The sequence below is a fragment of the Thermobia domestica genome, chromosome 13 (assembly GCF_964235325.1).
Source record: "Thermobia domestica chromosome 13, izTheDome1.hap1.1, whole genome shotgun sequence".
Lineage (NCBI taxonomy): Eukaryota > Metazoa > Arthropoda > Insecta > Zygentoma > Lepismatidae > Thermobia > Thermobia domestica.
Window position 1 is genome coordinate 139397850 of NC_137466.1, and position 27416 is coordinate 139425265.

A 27416-nucleotide genomic window follows, 5' to 3' on the forward strand; every position below is an offset into this window, starting at 1 on the left:
TAGTCGAGTTACGAAATTTGGAGGAGAGTCCGGACACAGTGGACCTTCCTTGGGTGCGTCTCTGTGGCTATGGCTTATGCAGAGCATAATCAAAAGAAGTTAATCAAAACTTTATTTTTTGTAAACAGTACAAATACACGTGTGTAATTAACTGGATCCAATAGTCGTTTATAGATAAGACAATGTGACTTAAGTTTGAAGATCAGCTTTTGTTTATTTGCTTTCTTATACAACGCCGAGGATATGAAAGATAAAAGCTACTATTAATATGCACTCCGAAATACCGTACGGCCGGGGCTTTAATCCGGTGCATTTGCCGAGTACACAGATCATCATGTAAGATGAATACTTGCAATGTAGCCTGTTCCCCACTACTCTATCTCGCCTCCAAAAGAGCTAGATTACAGAGCCCTGGCAACAATGTTACTGCAGAAGATGGCTGTGATATTTTATGAAAATACGTTGAAGATTCATAGTCGTTTATTATATTAGGTACGCATTAATTGCAAATTTGGAGTGAAGCTATCGACCTTTATTGATTATATATATATATATATATTAGTGCATCAGTTGTTTTCATGAACGAACACTACATGCAAATACCGGTAGTTGAGTTTGGCATATCAGCTAAAAGCATAATGGCTTTGAAAAATCATGGTCGCAGAACAAAATGAAAAGGACTTCACCCTATTTCTAATGTTAAAAATCCTATTTTCCCGTTGTTTACAATGAGAATTCGCGGTCCAAATGCTTTTTCAAGGTTAAGTCAATGGGTATCCCGTTTCTCGGTGATTATTCCTCAATGGTATGTCCAATCGAGACATGCTACTCTTTACGACACTCAGCGTGCACTCTCGAATCACCATGGGCTCGGTGGCTCAGTGGTAGAGCGTTCACCTGGGTCGTGCTTGGGGTCCCTGGGTCGATATGAGCTCGTGCCGTTTGGACTTTATGGTGGACAAACATCGTGCTCGTGGGTTTTCTCGGGGTTCTCCCGTTTCCTCCCACTTTCTTCATTCCGCCATTTCATTTATTTCTCATAATCACCGTCTCCTTTAGCCTAACCTTCATAACCGTGGGTCGGAAAACTGAAAGATTTCATTTCATTACGAATCACCATTTCAAATTTGATGGAAAATGGTTCAGGCATCTTGGAGTAGTATCCGGATAAACGAACGCCAGAGGAGCTCCAATTAAACGCGTCTTTGTTAATAATGGACACCTACTGAATTCTCACTTTATGTCCCAAAGATCCATGGATGTGTGTTGAATGTTTGATGAGATTATGGTATACGTATCAAATAATCTGTAAAGTAAATTTTATGACAGGTTATGCTTAGTTGAGAGCAAGAAGTAGGAAAAAAAAAACTATATCGAAATATTTAATTTAACGTTCAACATTTATGCCCTACAGGCTAAAGGTGACACGATTAGTGAAAATGAATAATAATGAATTAATTATTGGAATGAGAATGTGGGAGGAAAAAAGGAGAACCTATGAAAAGTCCACGGATACAATATTGACCATCACAAACTTACACTGCCTGAGATCGAACTAGTTACTCATTGCACGAGCCGTCGTGCCCCCAAGAAAAAGTTGAAAAGATATTTCTCTAATTTATCTTACAACACTCAGTCCAACAAATTTTAAATAAAATAATTCTCTGAATATTCAACCTTCGGGTTTCATAGGCCATGAACAATAAACTAACTCCGTAGCCTATGGAGCCCGAAGGTTGAATGCCGCATTCAGAAAAGCTTTCCATTGAGTTCCGTCCTTAACCAAGCGAATCCAGTTTCTACTTTGCATTCCTATATCTCCGAGACCCATCTTAATATTGTCCTCCAATTTGAGCCTACGTCTTCCTAATGGTCTTTTCCTGATTGGAATTCCAGTTAAAATTTTAAAATTGTTCCTACTAAATTATGCAGTTAATCGTTATGAAGTTTCCCTCATTCCCCATTCCCGTTCCTCTTGGGTCCAAATATTCCACCAATGTTTTATTTTCTCTATTATAAAATATGATTTTAATTTTAATATATAAAAACACCTAAAATTTCATCATTCTTCTTAAATTTTCGTCTGCAATGTACTATAAAACAAAAAAGGTCTTAAATTTACTGATTGGGCAAATCACATCTTTAGCCCAGCCCAAAATTTAGAATATTATTATAATTTTGTCTCAATATTCCTCAACTTTTTCAAAGTGGAGAAAAACTTAAAATACTGGTTAACCCTAGAGTCCAACCCTCCCTCGTTGAGCAAGATTTTTAGACAAATAAACATTTACTATATTGTATATATCACACTTGACCTAAAAGGAAATGAAATTGAGTGCTTAACCTCCCCCCCCCCTATTGACGAAATTATGTGTCCGCTACTGCCTTAGAGGCTTCTGGGAACGCCTCTGATTAGTGATACAACCAAATAATATTCGAAATAATATATATTTTAATACGCGTGCCAGTACAGATAAATGAAGGAAAAAAGAGACAAGAAAAAATGTAAACAAAAACAGCATGATAAAATTTTCACTATCCAGAAAAAGATAAATCGGCATTGTTTTTAAAAGTCATATTTTTTCCCCTTGTACGACTATAAAGCCAAGATTTAGTGCATAGTATATATATTTTTTTAGTTATCATTTTGTGTTCTTCACTCTCTACAGAGACAGCTTAAAGGTTAAACATGTGTGTGTGTATGTTATAACAACAATCATATATACATGCGAGGAACAGTGTCTATAATAATAGTAGTGGGTGGTATTAAAGGGCTGACCGTGTTGTGCATTGCAAATAACACATAACGATTTGAAAGGCGGGAAGGGGCTAGTTGGAAATGTCCGGTCCGAACTCCGGCGTTGCCAGTTAGAGTCAAGTCCTTGAGGAACTTGATGTTTCTCTTTCTAAAAAGTAAAAGGAGAGAGAGAGCGAGAGAGTTAAAAAAAAAAAAAAACTACTTGACAAGTCACACGGTACGAGCAACCCTGCTTTTTGGGTTAGTTTGCCTTTGCCACTTGAGTGTGTTGGTTGCGTAGTTTTTAGCCTATCAGTTGGAAGTAAAGCTTAATATTTTTTTTTCCCGCAGGAACGGAATACATACGTAAAAGTACATACATACATACATACGTAAACACAGGTACTCACGCGATTGGTGGCGCTCTTTAACAAAACACACGCACGGTTGTATTAGCGTTTTTACATACTACAAATCTTACAGCTACGGCTTCTGTGACATGTCAACGGACTTCATCAGGATGCCGTTTACAGTAAGGTAAGTGGGACTCATTTAAAATAATTTTTTGTTTAAAAAAAAAAATCACCAGTATCGTTGCATTAATTTAAAATAGTCATTAAAAGGACTAAAGAAGCATATGTTATACTTCTTATTCTATGACTTTTGTGTTCCTTTGTTTCTCGTTTGGTGCACTTTAAACACAAGTGTGAATGACCTGTTTTGCAAGAAATTACCAGTTTTGCAGTTTTATAACAAGCAATTTACGAGATGATTACAGTGAAGTGACGATATCAAGTTCTTGAGTGAGATAACTGAGGGGCCTATGGGGGTTCAGTTTTCAATGCCTTGTACTGTATTCGAGCATTATAAAGCTAATGATTACAAATCTGTAATTAATCATATTAATCTTATGGACCTAGCTATATTGAAACTTAAAACAATATTAATAACTTTTTACCATTAAATACGATCGAAAGTTTATTTATTTATTTTAGCTCCTCTGTTTCTTTTTCTTACCTGATAATAGTGTATGAAACATTCAGAAAAACAGGATCTTCTGGGAAATACAAAGTGAAACAGATGATATTCTACACCTTTCTTACAAGTGACCTACAGCTTTACAAAGATTCGATTCACCCCTCTTCATCTAACAATTCTTCGCACGCTCATAATACCTATACACAGCGAGAGTGCAATCCCTACAAGTCTTGGAAAACCCGTGAAAAAAGTATTTCTTTAAATTTCTACATCAACGATGTTTTTCTTTTCAAATTTAAAATTCTGGATGGTGAAAGAAAGGTGATTAAATTAAATTCTTTTAAAAATTGAGAATTTATCGACTTTGTAAACATCTTTAGGTGACAAGAATAAAGTTTCGTCCATAGCAACTTTTGAGTTATTCTTCGGCTATTTTCATAACAATGAGTTAGCAATAGTGGGGGCCCCATGAAATTCGTCTGGGGGCCCGTGGTGAAATCTATAGGTGCTATAACCTTGTATGGCCCATTTTCATTTTGAAAAATATGAAAGTCTTTGATCACATACACACCCCTCCCCATGAAACTGTTCATATTCTGAAGAGTATTTTGATACTAATTCTGCTAGTTGCTTTTCAGATTCTGGAACGTTTAAAACATGAGATATCAAGAGTCTTAGTACTTTTCTTATTTTATATATTATACGATATATTTTAAAGACTTTTCTTTCTTATAAAACAATTTTGAAATAATGTAAAAGATTTATCTTTGAAGGAAAGAGGAAATATTCAAAATTTCAAATATTTGCTTGCACTCGATGTCGTTAAAAAGTGTATATTCTGTGTGTATGTGTGTGTGTGTTTTAAAGGATTTCTTGGAATTTAAATTTGCTCTTTTCTAAAGTGTTCAACTTAAATTTAATGTGTTGTTAGTAGGGAACTAATAGACAGAATTCTCTAGTACAAGGTACTAAGCGGTTAGCGTGCGCGCCTTTGGCGTGGGAGACCCGGGTTCGATTCCCGGCGGGAGCTCATGTGGTTCGGATTCCACGTTAATCAGTAGGTCCACGTCTCATATAGCCTCGCTGCTGAACGGGACGTTAAACTCAAAATCAACTAAACTCTAGTACAAGGTATTGAGCTATATGTTACCTGTCTTGCAATAATCCTATTTTAGAGAAATTCTTTTTAAATACATTATTTGCTAATAAAATTTCGAAATGTCATATCAATACATTTCCATCCCGTTTTTCTATCGACAAATAAAACTCTGCTTGAAACATATACACTGGAACCCGCCAATCCATAATAATCGAGACTGGTATATACCTAGAAGTTTGTTTCCAGAAAATTTTGGAAAGAAGTAAATCAGCATGTGAAAGAACTTGCAAATACTTCAAACTGGGACAATGAAGTATTTGCAAGAGTTATATGTAATAGCAAATTACTTTTTCTTACTTCCGATTTAGGGAGGCCCCTCACAAGTATGTCATAAAGAAACATTGAGTGTTTGTGCGGTTTATCCGAAAAAGTTGCTGTAATTGTGAGCGTTAGCTTTCCAGATACACCGTTGCGGCAAATTGTCTTGCTACCAGTCATTTTTAAGGGTGAAAGACAACAACAACCCTTTGTTTAAATAAAACTTCTTGAGACAGTAGAAAAACTACCGTTTTTTTTAATCTGAACGTTAGTAAAACGGTTTCTTTGTTCTAAACCTAATTACGTAATCTAAGTAACTTATCAAAAACCGTAAGCTTTTTATTCTTTTAATTTTTTGGAAGTATTTTGAATTACATAAAATATAATAATGTTATTAATACAGAAATACACTGTAAATGTACGGTGTTTTGTTTAGAACTTTTAATAATGCTGCAAAGAGATTTTCTGCACGTTTTATATCACTGGTTCTTTTCATATAATACAATGTGTATTGTTCTTGTTCATATAAGGGTTAGCGCTCACATATTCGGTGTGTCTGGTCCTGAATTCGTTTTCCTATAGGGCATAGAATTCTTAATATTGACCTGGCATTGTGTGGTAATAGGAAAATTTGTTGAATTAAGAGTTCACAAACTCTGCCCAAGAAAACTAGAAATCACTCCGGTTAAATTCGATGTGCTAACCAGAACTTACTTAACTATACTCTGTTCCTTCTTACTTCTAAACAACAATAAATAAAACCAATACTTTTTGACTAGAAGTCACTGTGGTGAAATTTGATGTGCTAATCAGAACTTACTTAACTATACTCTGTTCCTTCTTACTTCTAAACAACAATAAACAAAACAAATATTTTTCATGACTAAAAGTCACTGTAGTGAAATTTGATGTGCTAACCAAACATTACTTAACCATACTCTGTTCCTTCTTACTTCTTAACAACAATAAACAAAACAAATTGGTAATTTTTGGTAATTTCTATTTTTGTTCTTGTATCTTACATTATAACATACCTATTTTATATGTTAGTCTATTTTAAATAGTAAAATTATACTTCTAGTGATTTTGTAGTATAAGAGTACACTCAGCAGTAAGTCAATAACAAATCAGAGTTTTTTACTCACCGTGGTTTTGTTTATGGTCGTTTAGAAGTAAGAAGGAACTAATTACAAATGCACTCTTGTCTGCCTTAGACCTCCGTAACTGAAACTTAATTAATTTAGGTTTTATAGTAAATCGAAAAAATATGTACATTCATACGCAAAGGTAGATCGATAACATTAAGATTATTTCAAAACAACTAAAACAAACTGATTTCCCGTGTGTTCAAGTAATTAGTTTTGTGCTTTTAATGTGCGTGGCTCCGGTTCGATTTCCAATGGGGTCGCAGAATATTTCCAATGGGGTGTTGATCCTTCGTTGGGAGCTGGTAAACTCTTTCAATAAATTTTAAAAAAAGCAATGGAAGTTGGGTTATTCAACCGTAGTGTACACAGTATTTTATCAAGGGGGCTGGAGTTCAAGTACATAACCAATGCCTTTTCACATTTGAGATTTTCTATTCATGTTATGAAGATGATAAACGTTTATTTTTCCGTAATATCTTGCTAAGTGGGAAATTTAAACTCAAAACCCTCCTTTGCGAATGTCACTGCAACAAACATCATTCAACTAAAAGCCGCTTGAGTGCAAATTTTTGCTCATGAGATAAGAAATTTCTCTTCTCATCTTGATTTTTGTCCCGAATACGAGACGAGAGCCGAAGCAAGAAGTAAATTTTTATATTTGAGGCCAGACGAGAAAAATGACAATTCTGGAGCTGTTTTTTTCGAGATGAGAAATCTCTCGACTCTCATGAACAACTCTACTTCACCAATCTTCAGATTTCAAACTGTTTTATGATTGCATGATTCGCAATATAAAAATTTCAAACTTATTCAATTGATTGTAAATACAATTCAAAGAGCATTTATCAATATTTTAAAATACTCAAGTCATTACACCTTATAAAAATGGTTTAAAGGTAGATCTCACACTTTAATTCATTAACTAGTATAATCTCTGTTTCCTATAGGGGCACGGTGGCTCAGTGGTAGAGCGTTTACTTCTGGGGCGTGGGTTCTTGGTTTGATTCCCGGCCAAATAAGTTTGTAGTGGACAACATCGTGTCCATGAGTTTTCTCGGGATACTCTCGTTTTTTTTTCTATTTTCTCATTCCATTATTGTTCACTTGCCTTAAAAATAGTCTCATTTAGCCTAAAGAGCATAAAAGTTAAACTGAAATATTTCTTTTCATTTATTTCATTTTCTGTTTCCTATATAATTTAACATCATCTGAATACATAGTGCACTCTGAATATTTGATTTATTCTTGTAACTAGGTTAGATAAGAAATAATGTATATCGGAAATTAAAACCCTCCTGATATGTCATTACATAATTTAATGCTTTACACTTTTTTTTTTATTATGAATATTATTTCCAAGTTAAAAGTAATGCATCTTACTTTAGACCTGAATTGATTTTTAATGGATTTTTTTTGTCAAGTTGGCTAACTATATATAGCTTACTATTATTTCTGTTACATTATTTGTATCTGTAAGAGCAAAGGAGTTTAGTTAATATATATATATATATATATATATATATATATATATATATATATATATATATATATATATATATATATATATATATATATATATATATATATATATATATATTTCATATATATATATACCGAAATTTCACATTGTTAAAATCAATTACTAGTAGTTCTGTAACTAGTTCTGAATAATGTTACCCATGAGACGAGATCAGACGAAAAATAAGGTTTTCTCGTCTCGTCTCCTCTCGTAAATTTCAATTCCTAGAAAACTTTCCTCATCTCGTTTTCAAGATGTATACCCTGATTATTTCTTGTTCATTTAGAAGTTATTAGAACCATTCCGAGCCATGCGTGATTCACGAAGCGTATGATATAACACATTTAAACAAAATTTATTAGTGGAGTATATTATCTAATGGATTGCGTATCTTTGATAAATGCTCTTCATTGTGTTGGTACAATCACTTTATCTATTAAGTTTTTTTTATACTATGAACCAGGTAAAACTAAAACAGTGTATAAGATCTAATACTTGAGTGAAACAGTGCTGCCTACGAAAATGGGGAAATTTCATGTTTCTAATCTCGTCTTGAATTTTAAAATGTACTTTTTGTCTCGTCTTGCAACACTAATTTTAAATGACTTTTATGTACATTTGAGGGTATGAGTTAATTAAGAAACTTAGGTTATATGTATTTTTTTTGTTTCTTTTGTATTTATTTCCGTTTACTTTATTCCAGTTATTTAACAGTTATAAATACACAATATTTAAATTTCCTTCTCGATACTGACGCCCCATTAGAACTCAATCAATACTGTTATTAAGTGCAAAATTCTACAAAGACTACTTTCAAAAGTCAAGTATATAAATTTACAAATCAAGACCAGAAATTTTCGAAATAAGACGTGAAAAGCTTTTCGAGATTCGAGACAAGGCAAGCAGCGACGCAAATACGCTAATTGTCGCCCGGGGCAAGAATTCGCAACAGCGTCCCCCTTAACCAACCAAACCAAAACGCTCCCCCGAAATATTTGCCCAATTTTGCGCCCTCCTAATCCGGCTCCCGCGGCACAAGCCCCGTTTGTTCCCCCCCCCCATAGTTACGTCATTGAAAATAAGAAAGAATGTTTCGAGAGACGAGACCAAAGTTCTACACAATTAACAAAATGAAAAAAAAACTTATTTCGCGTCTCGTCTCGTTTCCTGGTGAATGTTGTACTGTATTTATTAGCTGGGCATAGCACCAGGGAGGAAGGTACACGTCTTGCGAAACGATTTCGGTACATAAAGTATCATTTGCTTTATGCATGCTATTGTGTCAATTCGAATTTTTTAAAAAATATGCAATTATTAATCTGTTTTAACTCAGATCATTCTGTAGTACGAGCAAAAATAATCCATATACACGAAAACCTATTGTTATTAATAATAATCTTCTGATTGAAGAATACAAAGGATAATCCTTGTAGTGTTTATTTTGCTTGTTGCGCTGCAGTAAGTAACATAACGTATTTTTCCACTAGTAAAATGTATTAGCTTCAAGTCGTATTTAAACTGTGTACGGAGAGAATAATAATAATAATAATAATAATAATAATAATAATAATAATAATAATAATAATAATAATAATAATAATAATAATAATAATAAAACTCGTCTAACAACTCACTCGCAACACGAAAGCACTCACTAACTAAATTTATAGCACGAGATAGATTCCCCCCCCCCCTCTTTAAACCCAGATCTTCATCTACTAGCGTCTTATTTTCTAAGTTTTTCTGTTCTGGATTAAAGTTTGATATACTTCGTCATTGCAGTAGCTTTAGAAGAAAGGAAATAACTGCTATAAAATCTCTTGTTTTGTTACATATTTTATGTTTCATGCAATTTTATCTTATTTTTTTTTAAAAAATGAATCGAATTTAGCATAATAAAACTCTGTTATATGCATATAAATTCTGCTTTATAGAATCTCATGTGTTTATAAAAGTTTTGATGGCATGCAAAGATTCTCATGCATGAATCTCTAGAAGGGATAACAAAGCGATGTCTGTGTATACTTGCTTGTCATATCCGCTTCCTGCCTTTTATTCTGCATTCTTTACTAATGGATGTGCATATTTCCAACTTGCAATCGCACAATCTCATTTCACGGTCAGAATTTTTTAAAAAATAATATTACAATGTGCCAGGCTGGCATGATCTTATTGTGTAAGGTACTAGATTAGTGATTATAAAGTCATATCTGTCTCGAGTTTGAATCTCGCTCAAGAGTATGGATGTTTTGTTCTTCCAGTATTTACTTCATCATTGCCATTCATTTATTAACCATTTCCTTTAGTCTAAAAGCAAAACCTGGTATGTAAAACTCAAAATTTAAACAAAATACGTAAAGTTACAACGAATCCCTAGCAAGTATGTTGTCATCACCAGATTATTATATTATAATACAGAATTGATACAAGAACAGTTGTGACAATAATGATCTTCTACTCCTCGTGATTCCAGAGAAACTTCTCAAGTTCTTAGATTCAAATCACATAGGTCTTGCTTTCAGTGGCGTACATAAGGGGGACATTTCGGGGCTTAAACCGTCTCTTGAGCAAAATAACGTTATTAAGGGAAAACAAAGATTTACTGTATTGCTTGGGGGTAGAGTGGGGGAAGACTCTTTGCAATATAAATATAGTTTCAGGTTTTTCAACTTCAAACTCAGGGGAGCATATCCCTCTGAAACCCCGAATGGTGAGTCTGATAATAACGATAATAACGACCCGGTATGTTTAATTTGGATCCGTGGTAATTATAGTGATTAATTTTACCATCGTATTTTAAGATCAATTTAAAAACATACTATTCTTATTTAATTTATTAGATATTATTTCTATTACACTGCTGGCGTAATGAATTACAAGATCTGGTTAATAATGTGGATTTGAAGTATTTATGTGATTGTCCTGCCTTTTTCAATTGCTGTTAGTGGTGATGAATTTTGATGACCACAGAAAAATTTATACACAAAAGAAATTGTGCTCGAACGAAAGTGATCTTCTCCGTTATTCAAGATACTATCACGACAATCATTTGATAAATCGAATAGTGTATGTTAAAGCTAAAACCAAAACTAAACTTCTTTGCGTTACATGTAATGAAGGGCTATGGATACATTTTATTTTTATTTATTCATTGTTAAGTTGAAGCTAAAGGAAATGAGAAATAAATGCTGAAAGAACAATGTATATAATAGCCACGGGATTCGAACCAGCGACAGACAGATCTTATATTGACAGCCTTAATGCAATAAACTGCTCGACTATATCAACTTCTTAGGTGACTTTTAGTTGTGATGTGTTAACAATGCACTGGTTCTTTCGCCATTATTTTAGGCTTTCTAAACAGAAATTCACTGCCTCTCAATTTGAGTTGCTCTCAAATTGTCTCACGGTACTGAATCAACGCATAAAACTCTTCTTGCATCAGGAATCGAACCTGGGGCCAAGTGTACCAAACATATTCACTCTTGGATGTAATATTTAATTTCTTTCTTCTTTAAATTTTAAAATATACAACAAGGGTCATAAGTATCGAAGGCAAATATCATCATCATCATCATAGGCATTCTGCCATTATTGCCAGATCACTTGTCGTATACTGTGAAGTTTCCATACCCCACGGTCTTCAGGTAACCTCTTCGTTTTCGCGTAGGAACTTTCTGTTTTAATACCGTTCATCAACTGCAGCTTTTCTCGACCCCTCACTCTTCTTCCTGCCACCGTATCTTCTATTACGTTCTTCATGATACATTCTGACATCTCATTCATCTATTCGTTCATCCATCTAATTCTCTCCATTCTTCACGCCCATCTCAAAAGATTCTAGCCCTTTTTCATCGATTTTGTATAATGTCCATATTTCTGTTACACGAAACATTTTTTGACTCTTTTTTTCTGAATTATTTACTTAAGGATCCACAAAATAGACTTTTCGTATTGAATACTTATTTCGCTATTCCTATTCCATCCCTTTCACTTCGCACTTCATGTTGTTACTAACAATACTATCCAGAAAACGAAAACTAGTCAGTTATTCTACTTTTTTTTTTCTTCCTACTTCTATATTTGACACTAACAACTTCATTCGAATCACGATTGATTTGTCTTTCTAACGTTTGCTCTCATCTCATCTTCTTTGCACCTTTTTTCACAAGTAAGAAAAATATGCTTGTTTAAGTCTCCATGTATAAAAGATGTCCTTACAGATTAACGGAATATTTAACGCTCAGACCAAACCGCTTGAGCTAGGAGCTCGAAATTTTGACCGTGCATAGAATTTGGACATAAGGTACAACTAAAGAAGGACTTTTGAAAATTCGACGAAAAACAAGGGAAAATGAGGTGTATTCTCTTCCCTTTCCTTCTAGCAGGAACATCGAAAACGGCGACACATGTGTAATTATTTTAAATGGAAAGTCCATATACCAAATTTCATGTCTATCCTTCCCAGATTCGAAGATATGGACATCTCCTTTTATACATATTTATATGTATGAAATAGTGAGAGTGAGTGACTAATTGATCAATTCTAGATCAAACCGCTTAAGCTAGAAACTTGAAGTTTTTATATTGCATAGGATTGGAGACATAACGTACCATTAAGGAATGATTTTTGGAAATTCGACGAGGAATGGGAGAAATGTAGGTGGCAATTATTAAAGTAAAATGTTCATATCTCCGAATCTCTGAAGGGTAGAGACATGAAATTCGGTATATGGACTTCTCATTTAAAATAATTAGACACATGTTTTATCGTTTTTTGATGTTCCCCTTAGAAAGAAAGGAAAAAAGAGTAGAGTTACAATTGTTATAACAGGATGACCATATTTCGAAATCCTTTTAGGTTAGAGACATAAGATTTGATATTTAGACTTTTCATTTAAAATAATTAAAGATGCGTTTCAGCGTTTTGTGATATATTCCTTACATCGGATAGAAAAAAAGAGTGGCGGGTTGCAATTATTAAAATAAGATGACCGTATCTCGAAATCCCTACGTAATTTCTTATTTAGACTTTTCAAGGGCTGAATTAAGAGGTGAGAGACCCTAGCTGAGCAAATGCGAAGGTTTGGGAGCCAAGTTCCAGCTAGCCGAAGACTAGTTTCATTATATTTACAATAAAACATTTTTGTAAAGTTCTTCTCGGGCAATCAGCCAGGTGAAAACTGGTGGATAGGCCAACGTTTCGAGAACTGTCATCGTTCTCGTCATCAGGGCAATTATGTAGAGATCAGCGGATATAAGTAATATATACTCTGGGCTGGAGAAAATGCTGGTTCCTGATTGGCTGAAAATGCTGGTTCCTGATTGGCTGGTTCAATCTGAAAAACTGGAGCTGTGATTGGCTGGCTAAGTTCCGTAGTCCGTGCTATTGATTGGCTGAGGGTTATCTGAATGTTTGTGTGTCGTTTTCTTTGCTGTGGTACTGATGACCGGGTTCCACAGGGGGCTGAGTTGAAATCCAGTGTCTCTATTAACGTTGTTCGGTTCATGAACTATGGCGAGAGATTCGGCTACTATCCTGGTCCAGTAACTGGTGCTCTTGGTAATGATGGATGTATCCTTAAATAAAACTTTATGGCCTTCTGATAAACTGTGTTCAGCTAAACCTGATTTTTCTGGATGGAATAATCTAATGTAATTTTCATGTTCTCTGCAACGTTGTTCAATGGTGCGTCCTGTTTGTCCTATATAAGCCTTTCCGCATTCACAGGGTATACGATACACGCCTGGTGTCTTTAAGCCCAAATCATCTTTGATCGGGCGAAGTAAGTTCCTGATTTTTGGTGGCGGCTTGTGTATGGTCTTAATGTTGTGTTTTTTCAGAATCCGGGAGATCTTTCCAGAAAGTTGTCCAGTGTATGGTAAAACTGCTATACTCAATGGTTCTTCAGTTTCTTCTTTGGATTTCCTCTGTTCAGAAAAGGTCCTTTTCAGGGCCAAACTGATATCATGCTTCTTGTAATTATTCTGGAGTAGCGTCTTCTTGAGATGATCCAGTTCCCGAGGGAGGGATTCTTCGTCTGAGATGTCTTTCGCTCTATGTGCTAGTGTGCTGATGACGGTGTTTCGCTGTGACTTATGATGAAAACTGTTGCCATTGAGATAGAGGTCAGTGTGAGTAGGTTTCCTGTAGACGCTATGGCCGAGACTACCATCGGGCTTCCGGCGGATGAGAATGTCCAGGAATGGCAAGCATCCGTCCTTTTCAATCTCCATTGTGAACTTGATATTACTATGTTGTTTGTTAAGAAATTCGAGGAACAAATGCAGTGTCTTCTCCCCGTGAGGCCAGATGACAAACGTATCATCTACGAATCTATAAAAACATGACGGCTTGAAAGGTGTCAGTTCTAATGCTTTTTGCTCAAAATCTTCCATAAAGAAATTCGCAACTGCTGGTGAAAGTGGTGATCCCATGGCGACTCCATCCGTTTGTTCATAGTACTGTCCATCATATAGAAAGTATGTTGAAGTTAAGGTGATTCTGAATAATTCCACAATTTCCGGTGTGAAGTGTTCACTAAGTAGGAGTAACGTATCTTGAACTGGAACCTTGGTGAACAATGAAACCACATCGAAGCTGACTAGAAGAACAAGAAGCATGATATCAGTTTGGCCCTGAAAAGGACCTTTTCTGAACAGAGGAAATCCAAAGAAGAAACTGAAGAACCATTGAGTATAGCAGTTTTACCATACACTGGACAACTTTCTGGAAAGATCTCCCGGATTCTGAAAAAACACAACATTAAGACCATACACAAGCCGCCACCAAAAATCAGGAACTTACTTCGCCCGATCAAAGATGATTTAAGCTTAAAGACACCAGGCGTGTATCGTATACCCTGTGAATGCGGAAAGGCTTATATAGGACAAACAGGACGCACCATTGAACAACGTTGCAGAGAACATGAAAATTACATTAGATTATTCCATCCAGAAAAATCAGGTTTAGCTGAACACAGTTTATCAGAAGGCCATAAAGTTTTATTTAAGGATACATCCATCATTACCAAGAGCACCAGTTACTGGACCAGGATAGTAGCCGAATCTCTCGCCATAGTTCATGAACCGAACAACGTTAATAGAGACACTGGATTTCAACTCAGCCCCCTGTGGAACCCGGTCATCAGTACCACAGCAAAGAAAACGACACACAAACATTCAGATAACCCTCAGCCAATCAATAGCACGGACTACGGAACTTAGCCAGCCAATCACAGCTCCAGTTTTTCAGATTGAACCTGCCAATCAGGAACCAGCATTTTCAGCCAATCAGGAACCAGCATTTTCTCCAGCCCAGAGTATATATTACTTATATCCGCTGATCTCTACATAATTGCCCTGATGACGAGAACGATGACAGTTCTCGAAACGTTGGCCTATCCACCAGTTTTCACCTGGCTGATTGCCCGAGAAGAACTTTATAATATACGCCGCCAGGAAAGCTTCAAATCTTACTTAAAACATTTTTGTTCTAAAATTGTAGCCTGCCTCCCCCTTTATTTCTCACTAATTTGAGTTTTGTCAGCCTGTGATAGGTTTAGTTAATTCTAGTTACTTACCAAAAAAAATTACATTAGTTCAGAATTACCATATCTTACTCCTACAGCAACTTCGGAATCATTCACAAACTCATATGTAAAAATGAGTAGCATTTATTATTATTATTTTATTCATTTATGTATTTAATTTTTTTAAATGAAATCATTAAGCTTTACGTCCCACGATTATGCCGGTTAGACTAAAGAAGATGGTGATGATGAGTGAAATAGTGGAATGAAGAAAGTGGGAGGAAACGGGAGAACCCCGAGAAAACCTACGAGCACGGTGTTTGTCCACCACAAAGTCCACACGATGCGATCTGGGATCGAACCCGGAACCCCAAGCACCAGAGGTGAACGCTCTACCACTGAGCCACCGAACCACCACCCTAAAATTCCCTTTTACGTACACCACTGGAAGGGGGACATACGCCATTGAACTACTTAGGGTCAGTGGCAAGTCTTTATGTAAGCATATTTGTAAAAAACTTAATTTTATGGCTACAACCTTAGTGAAGAGAGCTTTCAGAAAACTATATATAATAACTAGTAGGCTTACAGTAGACACACTTTCTTCCCGTAGCTTGAAGGATAACATTTAAATTTTTGACATTATAACTTCTCTCAAGAGCTACCTTGAGGGTAAAGAAGGAAAGGAACTGTTAGATTATTTCTGTAAAAAGAGCTTTTGATCCAGTGAACTAGATTACTTTGATAAGAATGTTGAAATTGATTGGGATGAAAAGGAAAGATTGAAGACTCATAAGAAACTCACATTATAAACCAATAGGTAAAACAGTATGCAAAGCATCATTAACATGACAATATTAAAAAGAATACCATACAATTCTTTCAAATTGTTCATATTTATATACGTGATTTCTCTTCATCCAAGAAGTTTTTCTTTCTTTTTTAATTATAGCCAAAATATGATATTTCTCTTATTATAACACTTCATTATATTATTATTTGGTTATTTGAGCTCTTATAGATCCTCGGTGTATATTACAATTACGATTTGCATAAAAAGTTAGAATGCAAAAAAATTATGTATTTATCATCCATGTAGTTTAGAAACGCTCGAAGAGATCGACAAACATTGTATTTTATCATTTAAACAATTACGTACTCTATAGGTTCTTGACGTCTCAAAAAAAAAAAAAAAAAAAAAAGACTGATAAACAATCTGGTTACTGTACATCTACAATATGTAATAGCCTTGAACATTTCAAGTTTCTTCCTGTTTGTCCTGCTAGATAATCTACCCATCTACCGTCACAACTAACGTAAAGCTCGATAGACTTCTGTTTACTTTACGCAGGTGTTGATCTCTTCAGTATACTTCTTATTTCTTTAGATTATATTAGTAGTTTGTTTACGTTTGTCCTTGTATTATTAACCATAGACGAAAGTTTCAAGATCGTTACATTATACTGTTATGTGTATTTTCTCTTTCAATAAACATTTTTTTTTTCATTTTCTTGTATTCTTTATTGCAATATATCTTAAGTAATAGAGTATCCTACATTTTAGGACCTGGAGGACACAGTGACCTAGTAGTAGATAATTCAATTCATCTCTGGTGCGAGGCAGGGGCGGATCCAGGACGGACTTCTGGGGGTGGGTGGGTTGTAATACTCCTACTTAGAGCTACTTTTAAGTGCTCCAAACTCTGGGATGGGTTTTATTTATATATAAAATAAGAAAGCTTCCTCTTCTAGGGGGGGGGGCAATCGCCCCGATCTCCCCCCTAAATCCTCCCCTGGTGCGAGGAGTCCTTGGTTCGATTGCAGCGCATGTGCATTAGTGGTTTACTGCATCGTATATATACTTCTAGGGGTTTGTCCGTTTCCTATCCTAGTTACGCCAATGCCTTTAGTCTAAATGAAATGCAATTAAGTTTTACGTCCCATGGTTATGCTGGATAGGCTAAAGGAGACGATGATGATGAGAGGATGAATGAAATGGTGGAATGAAGAAAGTGGGAGAACCCTGAGAAAAACCCCACACACGGTGTTTGTCCTCCACAAAACTCACTTGGCGCGAGCTGGGATCGAACCAAGGATCTCATGCACCAAAAGTGAAATGCTCTACCACTGACATGAGCCATCGCGGCCCTATTTTTAGTCTAAAGTACATAAAAAGATTTCTGATCATTATATTAATTGAGATATGAAAGCAGTAGTGAGTGCATTTTCAGCTGTTCCCTCACAGAAACTCAAACATTCTATAATTGTGATATTTATTAATTTATTTATAATAATTCACAAAGTATTTGGTAATTTTGTGGTAATTTAATTACTTTCTTGACTAAGGAAAATTTAAGACTAAACGACAACTGGAAGCTTTCAGACTAATTTAGTGACTAATGGGAACACCTTTGCTAGTGCCGGTGGGAGAGCGTTGAACGTGTTAAGAAGATTCGGATTTCACTTTAGACTATTTGTCCACGTCTCATAATAGCCGTAGTACTGAAGAGGGAGCTAAATTTCAAGAAACAAACAAATAAATAAGTACGTACATAAATAAAAGATAACTGGAACATACTCAAAATCATTTTTTTTTAAATGGAATTCTTTGTTTAGAGCTACCGTAACATTGAAGAGAAAAAGAGCAAATAAAGATCAATATGTAATGTGAGACCAGGAACATCCACAGGGGTTCATATATCTGTACAGTCCCCATCGAGTCCGAAACCCCTTTATGAACTTTGGAGCCCCAACAATTTCTGGGTATGGATCAGGGACGGATCCAGGGGGTGATCGGGGCGATTGCCCCCCCAGAAGGGGAAACTTTCTTATTTTATATATAAATAAAAAACTAATCCCAGAGTTTGGAGCTCTTAAAAGTAGCTCTAAGTAGCAGCATTACAACCCACCGCCTCCCCAGAAGTCCGTCCTGGATTCGCCCCTGTTATGGATGATCAATTTTCTGTTCCTAACAATACAAAAAAAAAAATATATATATATATATATATTAAACATAGATACTTGACATGTCTATTAAATAATAATAGAATTGATTAATAGACACACATTTTTATTTTAAAAATCTTTTTAGTATGTATATTTTTATAGAATTTTAACAATAATCTTGCAAATTACACTCATGCTAAAACATGATCCTTTCCTACTGCATGCAATTCATTACGTACACAATTTTTCAAGGTTTCTTCATGTACAAAACAGAAAATCGAACACTTCAAGTGGTTAATCCGGATACAATGTCCGATAGGAGTTCATGTGGTTCGTGTTCTACTGCTTACGTAAGATTAGTGTTGAAAAGTGAATTTAGTACGTGCAAACATACATACTATGGTATTTACAATGGACAAATGAATATTCATTGATTCTTCATATACGTTTTAAAGTTTAATAATAATAATAATAATAATAATAATAATAATAATAATAATAATAATAATAATAATAATAATAATAATAATAATAATAATAATAATAATAATTATTATTATTATTATTATTATTATTATTATTATTATTATTATTATTATTATTATTATTATGTCGAAAGATAGAATTTCTCTATGTACGTAATTGTTTTTTTAATTTATACAATATATTACTCATAAGTGAAATAGTATTGTCGAGATGTTTCGCATTAACAGGAAATAAATCTTTATTTCTTATCAACGATGACAACATATGTTTTGGTGAATAAAAATTTTATTCTCCTGTATAGAGCGGCCCATTACGCGAAAATCCAGAAATCATTCTGAATGACACTAAGTGTAAGATTTTGAGTAGCTAAAATGAAACATTGACAAACCATTTACTGTCATTTCATTCTTTTTAAATGATACGTAACATAAATAATGTGGGTTAGTGTTGTAAGTGACAGGGCGCTCACCTGGGGTGTGACGATGGGTTCCTGGTTCGATCCAAGGCCGTGTGTTTGGTGGACAATATCGTGTCCGTGAGTTTTCTCGTGGTTCTTTAGTTTTCCTCTCATATTGTCATTCCAGTAATTTTTTCATAGTCATCAATCATCCGGCCCCATTTAGCTCATAGAGAACATTCGGAGTTATCCCGCTGATTTAGTGGCTAGCGCGCGCGCATCTTTGGTGCAAAGGGTCCCGAATTCGATTCCTGGTGAGACAACCTTGAAATTTAAACGCAACATGGTGGTTCTACCCTAAAAGCCTGACATACTAAAAATAATACAAAATATACCATTTTTCTTTTGCTTGTTTTTCGTAAGTGAAAGGAGATAATGAACTGCACGATCATAGATAATGTTATTCTACAACAGAAAATATAAAACTGAAGAATTTTCAGTGTTGCCATCCATAGAAATTATAGTGTTACCAGAATAACATTTCCCCCAAAATCGAAGTTAAGGCAGCGACTAGAGGAACGAACTCAAACTGCATTTGATTACGTATCATGTTGTCTTGGAATCCTGTGAACTTCTTTTTAAATAATAGTTTTATCTAGTTTGTAATAAACAAAATAGTTTTAACATACCGTTATTAAAATTAAATGATGATACGATTGTAGTAAGTTGCATATCATTATCTCCTTTCACTTATGAAAAATAAGCAAAAGAAAAATGGTAAATTTTGTACTACTTTTAGTGTCAGGCTCTTAAACCGTGGGTTCGTATCTTATACATTTACGGTGGTGAAAACAAACGCTAAACTCGAAGCAACCAATGCGATACTGGAATGCAGGCATTGTCATATGAAATAACATTTTAAAGTAAATTTGTCAGTGTGAAACAAATACAATCAAGTATTGGTACCAACAAGGTTAATCTTATTCAAATTTGTGCTAATGTCAAAAAGAAACTGGTTATCTGTATAATACGTACATTGAAATATGTTCATGAACCTGCATAAATGCAGATATGCTAAATTCGTACACATTTATCGAGGGCAATAAATGATATTAAGCTTTACAAGTTAGCTTCTGAAATGACTTTGCACACAAATAAGGTTCAATTAGTTCTTCCTTCAGCAAAAAAAGAGAGAAAGAGAGACTTCTTAAACAGTAATTGATCATTTGTCAGGTCCTCAGGAAAGGAAAAAGTAGGTACCATATACTAATAATAAGAAAACAGGAACAGGGTTAATGGACTCTATAAGTTGAATTTTTATTGCTTGCCACAGGGTTGTCAGTGACATGCAGATCGTTATCTGTCTGAATTAGAATCTGACGTTGTAAAAAAAATCCTTCTCTCTTTGAACTGCCACACACGTAGCCATGGATGTTTACTGAACTTTTTTAAATGGTAGTTTTTATTGATGCGTTTTGATGTTTTAGTATTAATTTAACATTATATGAGCATGTTAAATTCTTCCTATAAAATCTACCGTACTAAATGTTATTTTTAAATTACAAATAATTGATTCTTGTTTTTACATGAATTTTATGGAGGCTTGATTTTTATGGATATTGGCTTTTTGGTGGGCCTTGATTTACATATAACTTGAATGAATGTTTCAAAAGATTTTTACCGATCGCATGTCCTAGACGAGGTTAATCGCCAAAACAACATAATCAAAACAGCGATAACCAGAAGAATTTCTTGATTAGTTTTCAAAAATAACAATTACAGTGAGATATTTCCTTAGTTCATTAACATTTCCTTAAAGCTCAGGTGGACTCATCCTTTATCCAGAGCAATTTTAAGGTAATTGAGGACCCGACAACCACCGGGAACCCCGTTCTCCTATTATTTCTATTGAATAGAAAAATGAAAAGAAGTTTCAGTGCTCAACATAGACTGATTAAAATATTACATGGCCCTAATTTTACTTTGCAAAGTATCTCACGCAATACTATGAGTAAATAGCTTAGAATAACGTTAGAAATCTTAATTTAGTTTTGTAGATTGTCATTTCAAACTCCAGTTTAAAATAAAAAAAAAAACTTTAAAAAAAATGCTATTGAAACTTGTTTTATTTAGTTTCTAAGTTACTCACTTTTATGGAATAAACATTAACTTGATGTGGGTCGTTCATTAAGCCTAATTTACACTTATATACTGTATATCTAGGAGGCTCAAGTGGGCAGATCATGTAGACAGAATGGAAGAAAGTAGAAACGCTTTCAAAGTTCTAACTCGAAGTCCAATTGGAAAACGTCCAGTAGGCAGACCTAGGCGCAGATGGGAGGACAATATTAAGATGGATCTGGCAGGAATAGGAATACAAACTAGAAACTGAATCCAGTTGACTAACAACAGAAATCGATGGAGAGCTTTTGTGAACGCGGCATTGAACCTCCGGGTTCCATAAGCCATAGAGTTAATTAGTTAGTTAGTTATATAATGAACAAATGTTTTCAGTATTTCCTAATATGAGAATCGTTAAGGACTTTTCTTTCAATTATGATTACTATTAACGTACATTTTCTTAAATTAAAAAAAGAAATTTAAAAAATTACTCTAGACATGACAGTATGACACAAGCACAAATAAACCACTTAAGTTTAATAATCATTGAACATATTATGAAACAATTACTTCGATGACCTACCACATGTAGAGAGGTCACTTCATAACATTAGTTTTGTTATGGGAAAGAGTACTGTGGGTAAAAGAGATTTAAATTTCTGGGTTCTCGTCATCTAAGGCCATTTAGCCCGTCACGTTTGAAGGAAGACGTTCCTCGGCAAGCACACTATCCGAGGAAAGGGAAGAAAGAAAGAATTAGGAAAGGAAGGAAGCGACCTGGGATCTATAAGTGAGATACCACTCTGGCATTTGCCTGCTGTCAATGAAGAGAACCCAGGAAAACCTCATTCAGGAAGGCTGGCCTGAAAAAGATTTTTACACCTTTTCGACCAGTGCCCCCACCGAGAACCGAACCCTTAACCACTCGCACCGAAGGCGAGAGCATTAGTGACTGCGCTACACGGGGCGACAACAGGTAAAAGAAAATGCGCCTTAATATCAGTCTATAGAAATATTTGAAATTTCGAAGTCGGTGAATATAATATTGTTATTAGTAAAACTAATGAATACAGAGTGGCCCAAAAGCAGGTATACAGTCGTGTACGATTGGCTCATGACATTTTATATCGTTTACTTATTATTATCCATAGAGGTTAACTTTGTTTCTTCATTATTTGTTCCTAATTTCTTTTCACTTATACCTAAAGCTCGGAACAGACCGAAGCAAATAAATGCTATTATAAAATAGATAGAGGACTCTCGTTTTTACTGGAGTTCCAAGAAGGTGTTGATTCGGTCCTGCCGTTATACGTAAGTTCAACTAGAAGCAACAAGCACCATTAATATACTTGAAGGATAATATACATCACATTTCATGAAGACCTGGTAATTTCAAGGAGATAAAAGCAATTTTGAAGATAGGATGAGCTCAGTCCTTCGCTCCAGACTGATTTCAAGTTCAATTCGCTGAAAAGCACCATTCTACTGATGTTAAAGAATGTTACCGTTAAATATATTGACCCAAACAGTAAGGATAAATCCCTAGTCTTGAATAAAACACACGCCGTTTCTGATGCTTGTAAAAATCGGACAACATTTATCCCTCCCCCCTAAAAAGGAATTAACATAAATAATTAGTGAATTTACTCTCCTTATTCTTGACAAATTTCTACTTACGATGGGGATATTTCATAAGTATCAAAGGAAATTGGATCAAAATCAAATAGTTTTTCCTAATTTTATCAAAGTTTAATTGTGTTGGCATCATATTTTCAGTATGCGGAAACTTGTAAGATGGAGATGATAAGTTCAAACTTTTAGCTTTTTATTTTTGACTCTTTCCATTGATAAGCCTTAAAGAAAATATTCATCATATTGCATCAAAATGGGATTTCTTTTACGAACATTATCCCGGAAAATTGCTTTGTCAGGACCTGGCATTATCTACACAACCTCTCTCTACCCAGGCCATTATACAAAGATTTCAACCTCAAGCAACATGCTTTTTTTTTTTTTTTTTCTTAAGCCCACATGAAAAATAAACAAGTTTATTTTAAAATCGGACTTTTTTTTCAAAATTTTATTCTAAAACAAGTAAATACACGAACGCATCTTGGAATTCAATGGTAGAAGTCCGCACGCTCAATTCAGTTAATCGGTTTCTGTTTTATTCCTTTAATTTTATTTACAAGTTCTCTTGTTATTTATTTTTATATTTTCTTTCAATTGAACTGTAATTTTAATATTATAATTTTATTGATTTCTACTTCAAGTCTACCTGTGTTCCTCGTTTTCTGTTTTCATTCTTTTTCAAACTAAATTTGCATCATATGTACAGTCTTGTTCAAAAAATCTTGGCTTTTGCTTGGCTTGGCATTTTGCTTTTCATAGCCAAATTTTTGACAATAATCCATAGGAAATATTTAATACTTTAGCTGTAAATAATGATCTCAATTGGTCAAAGAAAAATATGTTTGGTTCAATTATAACAATGGGTAAAGAGTACAGGACTCGTCAAACAGAGAGAGATGGGTGGCGAGGATTCTCGTATGACAGTTTCATCACATGTTTTCCTTACAATCTTATGACGTTAATAAATTTGTGTATTTAGGCACTTATGCAGGAATTTATTTCGGGAGTGGTTCATAGCTTTTTCGGGGTGGTGGTCCAAATTCAACATGAGGATAAATTATATTAAAGTTGATATAACTTAAACCACCCCCAAAATTATACTAAACTTACAGAGAAAGTTCGAAATTAAGGGTGGGAGTCCAGACTCTCAGGGTCCACCCTATGCGTATGTCGCTGTAGTGTATTTATTAGTGAACACGCACCGTGTATGCAATATTAAGCAAGGAATGCCAATAATTTTATGGAAGAAGATCCTCGGACGATGATAAAATATGAAAAAAAATATATATAAAAGATTTCGCATAACTATCATTGTGTGCTATGAAATGGCATGTCCTGTCTGTGTATATGATGACATAACAATGTCCATTAATAAAAGTTACTGAAGCTTGAAAATCCATTTGAGATGCAGTTGTGTCGCCGGATGTTATGATTTCTTCTCTCTCTCTCTCTCTCTTTTTTTTTTTAACTTACTTTCTTTCCTTCTTTTGTTTTTAAATTGAAGAAAATCTATTCCACGTTTGTCATTCCAGGAATAGTCATCGTTCTTGTACTAATGATAATTTCATTTTGTCCACATTTTCTCTCTACCTCCTCCCCCCTCTGATTTTATAATAAAATTTATGGTAATGGTGCTTGAGAAATGACACGCAATAGAAATGAAAAATCAGAAACAGTCCTTGTCAGATTATATATATATATATATATATATATATATATATATATATATATATATATATATATATATATATATATTTGTTTTATATTATTTTATGTTCTTCATTATGGTCATATAATGAATATATTGCTTCATTATAGTCGTGTTTACAAAATCGATTAGAATACGTAACATAAATTACACGATAATAATAATAATAATAATAATAATAATAATAATAATAATAATAATTATTATTATTATTATTATTATTATTATTATTATTATTATTATTATTATTATTATTATTATTATTATTATTATTATTATTATTGAACTTCAAGAAGTATAGCACACATTTAAGCGTGTACAAAATTCTTGTCAGATCTAAACTTGAATTTGCAAGTGCGATTTGGATAAACGTTAATGGAACATATAATGATAAAGTCGAAATGGTACAGAAAGAAGTTTTTAAAAGTATATTTCCACTTACATTTATATCAATATTAGTGTGATTATGAGCGATTAATAGATGTCTTTAGCCTGAATGTTTTGTCATGAAGAAGAGAACAGCAAGAGTTAAAATTTGTAGACTCAGTATTAAAAAAACATCTAGTTAATACGTAACATCTCAGTCAGAGTACCAACTTACGGAATAAGAAAAACAAACCTGTCGTCCACAAATAGTGCAAAGCACTCACATATAAGTAATGTACTTACTATTTTTAATAATAGACAAACAGAATCTAAAAGATGAGCGCTATGATGAACTTTTACATTGTGTATTATGTTCTAACGTGTTCAACAATAATTGGTACATACTTCTTCTACTCGTACACGTTAGTAGAACCCAGTGTTGGGTAAGTTACTTGTAAAAATGTAACGCGTTACAAGTTACTTTACTTTCTCTTAAAATGTAACGCGTTAGTAACGCGTTACTTGCCGCAAAAAAGTAACTGTTACTTTACTTCGAAAGTAACGCGAAACTCCGAAACTTTGAATATGTGGAAAAAACTTATTACTTCAGTTTTCCGTACTGCTATTACTACCGCTATTATTATTATTATTATTATTATTATTATTATTATTATTATTATTATTATTATTATTATTATTATTATTATTATTATTATTATTATTATTATTATTATTATTATTTATTATTATTACTATTATTATTATTATTATTATTATTATTATTATTATTATTATTATTATTATTATTATTATTATTATTATTATTACAATACTGTGTATAAACATGAAAAATAGGCGGTTTATATATGAATACTAAAAAAGTAGTTGATTGCCAACCTCGGTAGTCTTGAAGTCTAGGAGTAAAGAACATTGTTCATGAGCTTCTGAATTTGGGTTGAGGGTCTAGGTTGAGTATTCGGGCTCGAGCCAAACGTTGTTAAAAGTTATAGGGCACTGGCCAAATATCTTCAAAACTGCTCCGCCCGGCTTTAGAATTGTCAACGACTCGAGCAGATCGGCTCACAGCTCATTCACTATCGACTCAAACCGAGAAGTAAACTGAGCCAACAACTCACCCAACCGAGTCGGCTAGAGCCATTCGCTCAGTTGAGTCGAACCGAGCAGATGGTTTATCCCAACCAAGCCAGCTCGAGCCAATGGTTCACCCCAAGCGAGCGGGCTCGAGCCATCGGCTGAGTTAAGCCGAGCCGAGCTAAGCTTGTTATAAAAAATCTCTTGTAGTCTCGCTATCGAGACGAGACGAGATGGGAGCAGTGTCCCCTCTCGTGAGCAACACTAATAGTATTCCATATTACTGCTTATCTTACATTTCTAATGGCTTTCGCTTTCCAGTGTAATCAGCCCATGATTTCAAAACGAGTTAAAACGAGCGAGCCACTTATCAAACTCGACTCGACTCAAAACTCGACGCCAAAAACAGTGAGTCGGTTCGGAACTCGACTCGAGAATATTACTTTTGACTCGACTCGAAACTCGACTTGGATTCGAGTCGAGTTTTAGCTTGACTCGTACCCATTCCTATGCGTTAGAAAAAACGGTTGCTTATTATTATTCTGCTAAACAAATTATATAATAATAACAACGTTGCTATGTAAAATTAAAAATACAGAATATAGAGAAACATTACACTACAACTGACGAAATGAGAACACATAAACTGGGGGTGAATCAAAATTGCCAATAACTCTAAAATCGATACATGCTTTTTAAAGGTAGTTGTTCCAAACTCTATAATGAACGGGACTTTAGGATATGCAAATTGATCTAAATGAACCCTAATATTACATACCATCAACATTACATCAATAAAGTAGGCCTGCTCATCAGAACACTGTTTATTCGTATTAAACCCTTACTGAATGTCGTTCGTTATGGCACCCTAATTGTTGATAAATATTTCCCGCCGGGGCACCACTTTACTTTTAAATTCTGTTCAGCAGTGGCGTATTTACGATTTTGTTTCGGTGGGGCTTTGCCTGAAAATGTGAAAATTCTGCAAGATATTTTATGTACTTTACTATAGTAAGTAAGACTTCGGGGGGGGGCTTAAGGCCGGAAGCCCCACCCCTAAATACGCCACTGCTGTTCACCATCATCTTCAGCTTTTAAGAAAAAGTATTCTTTCAAATGTTCGAACGATAAAATATTTTCGTTCTCCATCTTTATAAAAACAAACACCATTCAAAGTAAAATAACTACCAGTACCATTGCACTCGTAGTTCACTCACTGAATGTATTGATTTGGAACTGTCAAAATCTAAGACAAAATCTTCCAGGTGCTTGCAATCAGTACACGTGATTTCCCTGAGGCTGTCCTCATCTTCCAAAAGCAGCAAGTGGCACTATATT

General features: G+C 34.4%; 2 protein-coding genes across 2 annotated transcripts in view; one reads left to right on the forward strand and one right to left on the reverse strand.

Annotated features, from left to right (window-relative positions):
* Positions 1–27416, reverse strand: part of LOC145668579 (uncharacterized) — a 151284-nt gene that overhangs the window by 53473 nt on the left and 70395 nt on the right. The window lies entirely within an intron of this gene.
* fray (oxidative stress responsive kinase frayed) overlaps positions 3052–27416 on the forward strand; it is a 217980-nt gene continuing 193615 nt past the window's right edge. The window contains exon 1 of the mRNA XM_081736582.1: positions 3052–3274. Within this exon, the coding sequence (XP_081592708.1) occupies positions 3237–3274 (38 nt within the window). The 5' untranslated portion in view covers positions 3052–3236. The remainder of the gene's footprint in view (positions 3275–27416) is intronic.